The 13,102-nt window shown below is 38.7% G+C and overlaps 2 protein-coding genes across 5 annotated transcripts in view; one reads left to right on the forward strand and one right to left on the reverse strand.

The window, feature by feature from the left end:
- Positions 1–1,085: 1,085 nt before the first annotated feature.
- Positions 1,086–10,256, reverse strand: arv1 (ARV1 fatty acid homeostasis modulator). Of its 3 annotated transcripts, none has more exons than XM_088625043.1 (5): positions 10,096–10,256; positions 6,635–6,754; positions 5,020–5,173; positions 4,291–4,512; positions 1,086–2,809 (listed from the first exon to the last, which is right to left on the reverse strand). In XM_088625043.1, the coding sequence occupies exons 1-5, from the start codon at positions 10,195–10,197 to the stop codon at positions 2,703–2,705; spliced, it is 705 nt and encodes a 234-aa protein (XP_088481169.1). In that variant the 5' UTR covers positions 10,198–10,256; the 3' UTR covers positions 1,086–2,702. The 3 variants fall into 3 exon arrangements, with proteins under 3 accessions (XP_088481169.1, XP_088481171.1, XP_088481170.1); XM_088625044.1 differs by lacking the exon at positions 1,086–2,809 and adding an exon at positions 2,820–4,084; XM_088625045.1 differs by lacking the exon at positions 6,635–6,754.
- Positions 10,257–10,359: 103 nt separating this feature from the next.
- The window catches only part of ttc13 (tetratricopeptide repeat domain 13), a 33,616-nt gene continuing 30,873 nt past the window's right edge, over positions 10,360–13,102 (forward strand). The window contains exon 1 of one of the 2 annotated variants that reach the window (XM_088625042.1): positions 10,360–10,569. In XM_088625042.1, coding sequence (XP_088481168.1) covers positions 10,392–10,569 — 178 coding nt within the window. In that variant the 5' untranslated portion in view covers positions 10,360–10,391. The remainder of the gene's footprint in view (positions 10,570–13,102) is intronic. The other variant, XM_088625041.1, reaches the window with a different exon arrangement.

A 13,102-nucleotide genomic window follows, 5' to 3' on the forward strand; every position in this document is an offset into this window, starting at 1 on the left:
ATAGACTGATCCTAGAATCGCTCTAGCACGTGCCTATATTTTGCTTCATTCAATCTGCTCTCTACTTTGACAAGCCTAGCAGTCCCTGCTGATGAAGAGCAACCCCACAATATCATACTGGCTCTGCCATGCTTCAATATGGGGATGGTGTTTTGTGAGTAATGAGTAGTGCTCTTCTTTCAGTAGACAATGCTTGGCCTTAAGACCAAATAACTCAATTTCTGTCTCAACAGACCACAATTTGTTTCTACAATGTTTCCGAAGCTCCTTATTGTCTTTTTGCTTGACTTCATGCTAGCTTTTTTAAAATATGGCTTCCTCCTTGCCACTCTACCATATAGCCCAGGTTTGTGGAGTACCTGAGGTACTGTTGACTCACACAGCTTCTCCCATCTCAATTATGAGATATAGTAGGTCTTGAGGTTGTTTTCATTGTTTTGTCTACTTCTCTGAGCAATGACCTTCTTGCCCAGCTGAGGTTTGGAGGACAACCTGATCGTTGAAGATTCTGAGCAGTTTTATGTGTCCCCCCACTTCCTGATACTTGATTTAACAGTGCTTTGTGAAATACACAGTGCCTTTTAAATCTTGTTATATAACTTGCCTGACTTGTGCCTGTCCAAACTCTCTGTTCATTAGTTGTTCCTGAGGCTCATGTGTCTTTAAATTGCTTAATATGTGGTAACTCACAGAGACAGATGTATTTAACTTTACAAAGACAGGTGTGTTAAATCTGAAATCTTTTTAATTGCACACAAGTGAACTCCATTCAACATAGTGCAAATTCTGAAGGCAACTGGTTGTGGCAAAGATTATCAAAGTATGTTGATGGTAAGGGGGTGAATAGCTTTCCCAATAACAATTTTAAGGGGTTTTAATTTGAGGAATTTATTTTTTAGCTGCAAACTTTTAAACACATTGATATTGTGGAGGATGCTGTATGGATAAACAGGGAAATAATTAGTAAATCTATCAAGTTTGCCAGTTGTAATGAGAAAATGTGGCAAAATACAATGGGGAATCAATACTTTCTACACCCACTCTATCTTTATATAGCATTAAATGTACTAGAAATGTAAAAAGAGTAACTTTTAGTATTTTTATTTTCATTGTTCACATCCTCATAATGTTTCACTTCTATCACTATTTACAACTTCTACATAAATACCTTTTTTTCAAGCCTGAGGATAATGGAAGTCCGCCTTTGTCTTTTTTCTTTATTAGCAGCACATTATGTCACACTATGTACACACTACATTCTAGTGCCTATACCACTGCTGCATAATTCCAAGCTGATGTCTTGATATGTTATTCAGTTTGCTGACTCAACCCTAAAAGGCGTTTACTCAGGTATGGTCCAGAGACCGGACACTGCAGTTCTGACTCCATGTCACTAGCGGACTTTGCATGGAATTGCCTAACAAAGACTTACAATTCTGGAGTGCTGACAGGGTTAAGTGGGATTGGGTCTGTTGGGATGCTCTAGTTTTAATCCCTCATGAATTGAGAAGAACCCGAGTGTGGAGGCAAAACAGTATCACTCCTGTAATCAATGCGGACTCTTCTGTAAGGTGCTACATAGTTCATTGTGTGCAAAATGGCCCCACAGTGCACATTTTCGGGGAAACCATGTAAGTCTTCATTCCTACTTAGCTGATACCAAAATCACAAAGAGAAAAGGTCATTTCTGATTAAAAATAAGGATGGCATTGTTTCTTGGTGGTTCCAAATTATAAAAGAAAAATGTCCATACTTGAACACACACATATAGTATAAGAGATAGCATGTGAATAATAAACATAAAACAGGCACCTTACTTAAAACAATTGATGCAACACATGCTAATTGGTACAGCTACATTTTTAAAAATCCTTCTCCACCTTGCTTCTAAAACTAATACAGGGTATTTCTAAAGAAACAATTAATATCTTTTTTGCTGATCAGTTTGGGAGTTACACATATATTTAAGGCAAAAATATTCTTAACAACAATCTGCATTATGAACTATGGGGATTCATGAGAACCCAATGACCTGGGCATAGCCTGGAGTGAATGTGTGCCAAATATTTGCAATTCCAAACAAGCATGTGTTAAATTACCATGGAGATAAGTCATGTTCAACAGAATTTCACACAGTGCAAGGACAAAGACGAACAAAACAACTGCCCAACTGTGTGATAAAATGTCAATCTGTCAAGTGCTGTACCATCACGCAATAATATTTGAGAAATTCAATGTGTCTAAATTTGACAGATACTTTAAGAGTTAAAGAAACATTATTGCTTGTAAAACACTATTATGTAATATTGCTTTTTAACTTTTACTAGAGCAAAATTATTACAAAATAACTTTAGTTCTGCTTTTATTAAATACAATTTTTATTTTAGCATTATCGACAATCCACAAACCCACAGGCTGCTTTTCTGATTACCTGAATTCTTAAGCTTTTAGTCCAATGTTTCTGTGCAAAGCACTGTACTTTAAAAGGCTTGTGCCTCATCACAAGATTAGCACACTAAGCTAAACACTGTACTGTAACAGTGTTCTCCAATTTGCAAGACCATTATTATGAACACAATCCACAGGGCGCTGCGTCAATTAAGTCTTCAACGTTTGACTTCAAAGGATGCAGTCTTTGCCAAGGAAATTTCTTGAACACCAGTAATGGGAGAAACGTGAGTAGCTGCACATCCTGCTTGTCTCTATGTGATCCACTGAATTTTTTGGATGATGTATGCTGCAGAGGTTTCCAGCAGAAAACCAACAAATACAGTAAAGACGGAGAGCCTTTTGCTACTGTTCAAAACAACTGAAAAACAGAAAAAAAAAACTGCAATCAGTCAGGGACAAAAAGTTTCAGTAATAGTGATAGATAAAATAGAGGTAACATGAAAAGAGATTAACAAAATATATCTTAAAATATTTAGATTATTCTGATAAATAGTTATTTTGTATTGTTATTCAGTAATTTGTTATATACTGTACATAAAAGTATTACAGTTACACAACACATGCCTATATTATCTCTTGTATATATTCGGAACATTCATTCTAGAAAGTAGGACTTCGCTTTATGGTGACTTATTTTAAGACATTGCAGTGTTCTATAAGACTGCAGGAGAAAGGATTCACACCCTACATCTTTGGTGAGTTAAAGATCAGCATGGGCTTCATGGGCACAATACTGTATAACATGAACTACACCTCAATATCAGAAGGCAAGCCGCCTCCTTGATCTCTTTGTCCTACTGCACACTCTCTCAATTTCATGACTGTGCTAGTCCTACTCTTGGTTCTTTTCCCCACTCAGGCATATTGTATCAGAATCCTGCACCTTATCTGCTCAACTGGCTCGGTTTTAAGTTTCATTTTGATTTTGATTCTCTCTGCAGAATATAGGTAGGATTTATAGTAGAGATTGTAAAACCCTTCTCTTAGCTTTGCAGTATATAAGTGGGGTGGAGAGGTGGCTCTGTGGCTAAGGATCTGCGCCTGTGACTGGAAGGTTGCCGGTTCAAATCCCACAGCCGGCAGAGGAATCCTACTCCATTGGGCCCCTGAGCAAGGCCCTTAACCCTAACTGCTCCAGGGGCGCCATACAATGGCAGACCCTGTGCTCTGACCCCAAGCTTCTCTCCCTGTCTGTGTGTCTGTGTCTCCATGGAGAAAAAGCTGGGGTATGCGAAAAGACGAATTCCTAATGCAAGAAATTGTATAGGGCTAATAAAGAAACATTATCATTATTATTATTATTACATTATCAAAATGAAGTGTCTACAATGGAATGGATTGTAAAGTCTAGTGATGATCGCTCAAAAGGAAAGGCTGCTCCCCAGTTTTCAGTCCTTCTGGGATAGCTACAGGATGCAATGTCGTCCATAACTATTGAATTGATCTTCCTCTGGAAAACAGGCTACTTCCTGGTTTTGCTAGGATTAGCTACAGGATGAAGAAAGGTACAGTGCTGTTGATGTAGTCTTCCCAAATCAGTAGAAAAATGAGAGTGGGTGAAGGCATGGGCAGGGGGCACTAAGAATTACAGCCTTGCCAGCGAAGGTGAAAGATTGTCAATTGTGAATAAGGTCTGTAAAAAAATTAAAAACAGATTCAAACTTAGGTCATTATTACAGCTTAAACAGTAGTGATCTGAAATGTTTTATAGATTTTAGATCAGGTACTTTTTGATCTTGTTAAAAAGAACTAAGATGCTTAAAAACAAAAACAAAACAGGCACGAGAACATCAGGAGAGCACCAAAACAGGGATGATAAATAGGAAGGAACCTTCATACCTCGAATAGCTTGGGAGTTTGATGTCAGAACAAAGAGTTTGATGAGGCTAAAGCAGAGAGGGGAGTAGTCATGCTCCCAGATCACTGCTGGGATGAGAAGCAGCTTCCCATAGCTGGACAGCAGCAGTGCCTTCAGCAGCAAGTGGGGATCCAGGCTGGTAGTGAGGAGCCCTTGTACTGAGCACAGGAATGCCAGCACTCCTCCCAGGAACACACCAAGCTCTGTGGGAAAAGTCAGGTGGAGCATGAAAGGAGTACACAATGACCAGCACCTAGGAAATCACAGGTGACAGCAAAAATCTTTTAAAGGTTCACTTTTTTTTATAATTCCAGTCTTGAGCCCCACTTTGGCAGGTTTTTCTATGCCAATTATTGTGATTTATTTACCTTGGTATGCAAACTGACTGGAACCACACATGTGTGAAACATGGATTTTAATATAACACAGCTTTTCCAGATAAAACAGTTCATTTTCATTTACATTAGAAATTAAACTTGGCCATGTACTAAAGATTTTGCTATCAATAAACATTAAGTACATATTTATAACATTCAGTAGATAGATCAGTAGCAGGTGAGGTGATAGTAGAATACATGATGTCACTTACTGTATACCCTCTCCTCCAATGTCAGTTGTTGAGTCCCAGTGGGTAGTTAAATAACCTTAAACAGGTATTTCATTTGTTTTAAACTAAAGAAGGATTCATTTGAACATTATCTTATGCTTACCCAAAGCAGCTAGACCAAACATGCCGTAGAACTCCCACTCTTTTGCATATCTGATGATGTCTGCTGGATCACTGGTTTGCTCTGTTCCTTGGTGCTGCGACCACCTCAGATAAGCTTCACACAGCAGACAAAATACACACAGCTTCACGTGAATCTAGCAATTGAAAGCAACCAAGAAAACTCTCAGAAATGAGATCTTAATTTGAGAATAAACAAAACTCAATAAACAGAAGTAGTGACTTTTAGTGATGGAACGGCATTGCAATACACTGAGATTACATAAAAGTACTCACATCTTTTTCAATGAGTAGTCGTAAACATATTACTTAGATCTCATTTCACTACAAGCTTCTGCTCGTATACCAGACCAGCCTACTGCTGGAGACTGAAGGGGAAGTTTATTTTTAAAAGAGAACTAAGGTTTATTTCATCCTCTTCCTAGCAGGGAGGTTTCTGATCCTTATGTGCTCTCGGAGGAATCCACTTTTCCCTAAGATGACTGCACAGAAATTTCTTCGAAAGTGTTTTCAAGGATGTCTTGAGTTTTTTTAATAGTTATGCTATTTTAATTTTTAAAAACCTTATATACTTAGTAATATTTTGGCTTTTAGTCACTGCAACAATCTTTAATTTCTTTAAAACAGATATTTGCCTCCCCTTAAATTAATACTGTATATTACCATTCAACCCTGCTCTCTGTTGGAACTTTGCGCAAGCACAGGAGGTTGTAAAGATAAATAAACAAACATTGTGTTACATACTGTAAAGTGATGCACTTGTTTTTCAAACTGTATACAGTAATATTAATAATAATAATAATAATAATTGCTTACACTTATATAGCGCTTTTTTTGGACACTCCACTCAAAGTGCTTTACAGGTAATTGGGACTCCCCTCCACCACCACCAGTGTGCAGCATCCACCTGGATGATGCGACGGCAGCCATAGTGCACCAGAACGCTCACCACACACCAGCTATCAGTGGGGAGGAGAGCAGAGTAATGAAGCCAATTGATAGATGGGGATTATTAGGAGGCCATGATTGGTGAGGGCCAATGGGAAATTTGGCCAGGACGCCGGGGTTACTCCCCTACTCTTTTCGAGAAACGCCCTGGGATTTTTAATGACCACAGAGAGTCAGGACCTCGGTTTTACGTCTCATCCGATGGACGGCGCCTGTTTACAGCACAGTGTCCCCGTCACAGTAGATTTCAAATTTAATTTTCACTTTAGACAAACCAAGTTACTATGGGATGGACAATTTAAATACAGGGAAAGCAATGCCCTGCATATCAGCTGGAGGACAAACACCACAGCTGGAGAAAGATGAGCCCAGGATTCCTAAAATGAGCTCAACCCACTCACACCCTAACAGCTCTCAGCAATATGCTGCAGTGCTCCAATCACTGGCAGGCAGCAAGCAAGTGCAGCCTACAATCGAACCTTTTTTTCCCCAAGTGTAAATATGTTTAATCTATATTTTCTGAAACAATACCTAATTCTACTGCAAGGTTAAGATGGATAATGACATCCCTGGCAATACATCAAATTACTAGTTGGCAAGCGTTAACCCTCACAGATTAATTTGCGAATAAAATGAAAAGGGATACTTACATTTAATTTTGTATTAAATATGATGTGTCTGTATGCTTGAACTTTACATAATATGGCATCAATCAAAATAATAACTGGATCATATTCTATATATTTGTCCACAGGTTTCTGACAGGATTTCTGGAAAGGAAAACCACAAAAACACATTATTTTGGTTCACTTCTGACTTTTGTGAAAACATTGTCAGTTTGATGTTTACCATCAAAATTATGAAGCTTTGATAATTCAAGGCTGAAAAAAATTACTTAGATGTCAAAGCACTTTCAGTTTGAAATTTTAATACATATCAGCACAAAAACTGGATTAGTAGTCAAGTCTGAGTGGACAGACCTGGTTGTGAGAAAAAAAATATCACACTGTTAAAGAGTGTATGCTCAATCATGATAGACTTTTTGGACAAAAGGATATTTGATCGGCATTTCAACAATACCGATAGATAAAGGTAATCAAATTTTAAGAAATAACATTTTACACTCATTTGTACTATTTGAATCAACAGAAATGCAATTTCCTTGTGGGGAAAAAGTTAGTACACCCCTACCTTTATCATTGCATTAAATGCCTAAAATTAGAATCAGGTGCACCAAAACAGGTGCAAATGATTAGAACACCATTAGAGAGTAACCTGGAGGGCACTGCCTTATATAAACATCAGAAAGCTGTGGTCTGGTTTGGTCTTAGCAATTGATGTGTGGGGCTACATCATGCCAAGATCAAAAGTGCTCTCCAGGGTCCTCAGAAGAAATACTGTTGATGCCTATGAGTCTGGGAAGGGTTTTAAAGCGATTTCCAAGCAATTTGTAGTCAATCACTCCACTGTCTGAAAGATCATCTACAAATGGAGAAAATTTCAAACCACTGCCAATCTTTCCAGGCCAAGTCCCACCAAATACAGACCAAAAGCTAGCTGAAAGATGCTACAAGAAGTCTCCCAAGAACCTCAGGATAACATCAAGGGATTTACAGGCAAGTCTTGCTTCAGTCAATGTCAAAGTGCATGAGTCAACCATCCAAAAGAGTCTGCACAACTTTGCCCTACATGTGAGGTCAGGAAGGAAGAAGCCTCTGTTCTCAAAAAAGAATATAGATCCACGACTGAAGTTTGCCAGACAACACCTAGGTGAAGATCAGGACTAATGGAACAATGTGCACTGGACAGATGAGACAAAGGTAGAGTTGTTTGGCCACAATGTCAGATGTCATGTTTGGTGAAAACCAAAAACTGCATTTGACCCCATACCAACTGTAAAGCATGGCGGTGGAAGAATTATGGTTTGGGGTTGCTTTTCTGCCTTGTGTACTTGAGGAGCATGAGGCCATCTGTCAAAAAGCTGAAGCTGAACCGTAAGTGGACCCTACAACAAGACAATGACCCAAAACACTCAAGCAAATCCACAAAAGAATGGCTCAAAAGGAAGAAATTGAGCTTTATGGAATTACCAAGTCAAAGCCCAGCTCTTAACCCCATAGAAATGCTGTGGGGGGACTTGAAGCGGGCAGTACATACAAGAAAGCCTTCCAAAATCACACAGTTGAAGGACTTCTGTAAGAAGAAGTGGACAAACATTTCTCCAAGTTGACGTAGGAGACTGATAGACAATTAAAAGAAACGTCTACAAGAAGTGATTTCTACCAAAGGGGGCAACACCAGCTATTGAAGCTATTGATTTTTTTCCCCACAGCAGACAATTGCATTTCTGACTTTTTTTTGTTTAATAAATGATTGCTAAAAATTTGTTAAATTACATTAAATTATTAAATGTATCAATACTGCTGAAATGCAGCTCAAATATGCCAGCAGCCATATCACTCTGCAATGCACAACTGGCAACCCACTGAAGCTAAGCAGGTGTGAGGCTGGTCAGTACCTGGATGGGAGTCCTCCTGGAAAAAACTAATGTTGCTGATTAAAGAGGTGTTAGTGGGGACAGCAGGGGGTGCTCCCCCTGCAGTCCATGTGGGTCCTTATGCCCCAGTGTAGTGACGAAGAATTATACTATAAACAGGCACCGTCCTTCTGATGAGACGTAAAAACCGAGGTCCCGACTCTCTTTGGTCATTAAAAATCCCAGGGCATCTCTCGAAAAGAGTAGGGGTGTAACCCTGGTGTCCTGGCCAAATTTCCCATTGGCCCTTACCAATCATGGTTTCGTTTTAATCCCCATCTATGAATTGGCTTCATTACTCTGCTCTCCTCCACTGATAGCTGATGTGTGGTGAGCGTTCTGGTGCACTATGGCTGCCCTTGCATCATCCAGGTGGATGCTGCACATTGGTGGTGGTGGATATCAGACAGCAGCCTCACAATCACCCCTGCTCAGTTAAATGGAAGCTGAGATTCTGCTAGTTTTCCCAACTACTTTGAAATGTCCAGCCAAAGTGAAATGTCTTTGACCAAAGCTTTGTCCAGCTTTGGTCAAAGCAGAAATAATGGACAACCACAGAATTCATGTGGAAACCATGCAAGACAGAGTACTGAAAATATAGCTGTTAGACAAATTGCTGGCCCTGTGGTGCCATAACTATTTTCATTCATCCTTTCATAACTTCAAAACTCAAGGTCTGATCCTCCCTGTGGACCAGATTTCCTTTCTGTTCCATTTACTGTGCTCCTTTAGTCTGTGGCCTTTCAGGAAACCAGTATATTAGTGTGTGAATTTACAAAAGAAAAAGTCTGACATGAGTTACAAAGAGGAAATGTAAAAATGTTCTGCCCTTTTGGTCCTACAAGCATAATCATAATAAATGTAGTAACAAGAACAAGTCCGTTTAACTTGTGATTGAGGATAGTTATTCACTGACTTCATGTAACGTTTGCTTATAATAAGACTTTAAAAGATATAGCAAAGTTTAACATACAGTATAAACCGATGTTTTGGTTTTGCATTCACTGCAACTTTGTACTTAGGAACTACAATAGTTTTCTGGTTTTTAAGTTATAATCTTAACATTATAAATTTTAAAATCAATCCTGCAAAAACAACAAGTATTTGGAATTAGCTATTCAATATTTTTAAAGTCTAATCCTTAATCCATAAAAACATTGATACACAATCCTCTGCTTGTGTATCAATTTGTTTTTATGTGTTATTAAAACATTGGCAAAATTATTTATAGATGTATTATAGAATAATAATGTGCACAGTTACAGTTTTACATGAATCATTCATGTTTTTTAAAAAAACTACATAGCTATGAAACTATTTTCCAAAATACGTATTTCATTTATTTTTTATTATCTTTCATTGTGATTCCAATGTTTTATTATTCAAATTTACGATTAGTCTGCAAAAGTTCTCATGTCAAAAAATTGATAAACGTTCTTTTCTGGTGCTTGTTTTGCGAAGAAAGAAATGATGCACATGTACAAATCCCAAGTCATGCCAAACACGCACACTTTCTTCGTAGCAAAGAGTATTGTAGAATTTCTATTGTGAAAACTGTACAAAATATTCACTTACACAAATAGTAATTTTTAATATTCCGTTGCTGTAATCCCGATGCAGTTCATATGCTTCTTCGTTGCATTCAATACACCGAACCGAAGCTCCTCTTGCTGCCATCCTCACCTTGTTTCTATTAAAGCTACCGGCTCCGCACGCCACTTCCTGGATATTAAGAGAGAGGCGGAGCTCTCCCTTTGCAAGTCGGGAGATGTAGTTAACGAACCTCTTAACTTCCTGTCGCTTTATTTGGAAAATATAGCTGCACAGGACTACATTACCACGACGGCAGTGCTTCTCACCTGCACACATACATGCACATCATGGCACCTGCTGTCCGGAGTGTTGTTGTGTTTGCAGTCTTACTGCTGTGCTGTTGTCAGGCTGTATTTTCTACGGAATACTTCTCCTCTCTCACTTTCTTCAACAGCGAACTACACAAGCATGGATGCAACTCACCCTCCGAATGGGACGAATACGCGGCGGATTGTGGTGAGAGAGCTTTTGCCACGTCCTCTTAACTCGACACTACACGCTTCCGCATCCGTTGACAGGAGCACTGCTCTAGGTGTAGCGATGTGGATGAGTCCAGTCAGGGCAGGGTGTGTGACTGTCATGTTCTGAGTGCAAGATATTTATAAAGTATTAGAATAAAGTTCAGGGATTTTTTTTAAAAAAAAAACGTCCTTAAAATCTCGATGTGACTACGAGTGTTAAACTCATTAAGCATGTTCTGACTTTTGCGCTGCTATTTTGAAAATCACCCGATTACAAAATAAGTGGTTAGGGTTATTCTGTTAATACAATAAACTGACTAAAGCGGCACGTTATCGTTCTGACTTTTTAACCACGATTACTGCTACAGATATTCCTTATTCTGTATGTATTGAATGTCGATAATCTTACACCTTTCACAAGTTTTTATTTTAAATAATTTATCATTCTTTGTCATTCGTGATTCTGCTTTTCGAGGTTTCAGATTTATAACTTTGTATTTATTTTATGATTTCTCTTGACTTATTGACGCACTGTTTGCAAATATAATACCATCTTAACAACAAAAGAACATGCTTTTTTTAGAAGCCTATGAATACAATCACCATTTGCCTTGCGGTACATTATTACAATACCATCAGGCTGTAGTGAAGTGTAGAGTGCTTATTTTCTGTGCTGTTATTATTTAATATGGAACTTTGTCTTTCCACAGCATAAGGAATGTTTCCTTTCCTTCAGCAGTAAGCGCTTGAAATAGTCTTTTAGTACATCAGCCTTTGCTGACACTCTCTGAGACACTTCATGCTGTTGTAATAACTGAAAAAGCTTTTGCTGATTTTTACTATGCATTGCAATATTATTAATTGTCTCTTATTAGGGCTAATATTTGTTTAACATGTATGTGCTGCTCATTTTATCTGTTTTTCTTGACTTTGTTTTGTTACTTTTAAAATACTACAAAAATTGTGCATTCGTCTATCCATTTTCAAAGTGATTTTTCCAATACCCACGTTGCAGGGAAGCTATAAAGTGTCTAATTTCTCCTTATATTCCTCTTTATTATCTGAATCACTGCTTGATAGTCTTGTATTTATTTGTTGGGGAAAATGTTGTTCCATATTTCAAGAAGAATATGTTTAAACTGTTGCCATCCAGCCTCTACTTATTCCATATACTGTATATCTTGTCCCAGTCTACTTTTCTTAAGCTCTTTCTCATTCCTTCATAATCTGCTTTCCTGAAATCCCTGAAACGTTTGATAAGGATTGATCATGTTTATACTGATGGGGAATAAAGAAACACAACAACTCCTTCTCCTCCACACTCTGGCCCTCCTGTCTGCATGGAACAGGTCTAAGAGTGACTCATCCGTGAAGAGGACCTGATGCCACTGCTAACGAGTCCATTAGAACTTCTATCTGGCCCAAGCCAGTCGGGTGTGACGTCTAGGAAGTGTGAGCAGAGGGCCTCTGACAGGTCGCCTTGCTCTAAGGCCAGCAGCATGGAGTCTGACTGTCCTATCACTGATGCAAGCACTGTGTCTGCCGGCAGTTTTTGCAGCAGTATGGATGGCAGATCTGAAACGACTGCTCAGATGGACCAGTTTGATGTGTTGGTTCTGCTCTGGTGTGGTCACTCAAGGGCGACTGGACCTTGAACAGTCTTCTGTCCTGCCGGTCTGCTGAAACCTGCTCTGCAGTCAGGACACAGTGGAGCAGCTTACTCCATAGTGACTGGCAACGCTGGCACATGACACGCCTGCCTGCAGCATGCTAATGGCAAATCTGCCTTGCTTCTGGTGACATCTGAGGCATTATGGAATGCGCAGAAAACTGACTAAGTGTGGCCTTTTTCTTGCAGTGACCTAAGCTTTGAATTAAGGCCTTTTTAAAGGTGATGTGATCAGGCATTGTTCCACCTGGACCTTGTTGGGTAAAAGTGCACCTAACGAGCTTTCGTGTGATTGGCAAGTTAAAATGCCTCACTGCACAAGCTGTATTGCTGGTCAGAGGGCTTAAAACCAATTGACAGTTTTTTGTGAAAGTACATAAACTATAACTATAGTATTCTCATTCCAGAAAATGATGTGTTTCTTTTTTCCAACAGTATATTTTCAGAGCATTGTATACTACAAAGAAAACACACAATATTTTGACCACAGTTTCCTAATACAGCAGTTCTCTCATTCCTGCTGTCCAAACTCTATCTTGATTGTCATCTCTAAAAAGACTAGATTTATATCAGCATTTCCACTAGTAGGTTCTCTGACAAATTGATTAAGAAAACAGTCACTAGAAATATATATATATAATTTTAACTGCTGACATTCCTATTAGATTTTCCCAATCTATGTGAGGAAATCTAAAATCTTCCATGGGAACTGCTTTACACACGAATCTCATATTTTTTCATTTGGCACTTAATTATAATTTTGTGGTTTGTACTATGCTTCTTCGTCTCCTGACTGTCTTGTCATTATGGAGTGCTGCGTATCCACTGACACTGACATTGAATACACTCATTTTGAATT

The sequence above is a fragment of the Lepisosteus platostomus genome, chromosome 3 (assembly GCF_059453375.1).
Source record: "Lepisosteus platostomus isolate fLepPlt1 chromosome 3, fLepPlt1.hap1, whole genome shotgun sequence".
In the NCBI taxonomy this organism is placed as follows: domain Eukaryota; kingdom Metazoa; phylum Chordata; class Actinopteri; order Semionotiformes; family Lepisosteidae; genus Lepisosteus; species Lepisosteus platostomus.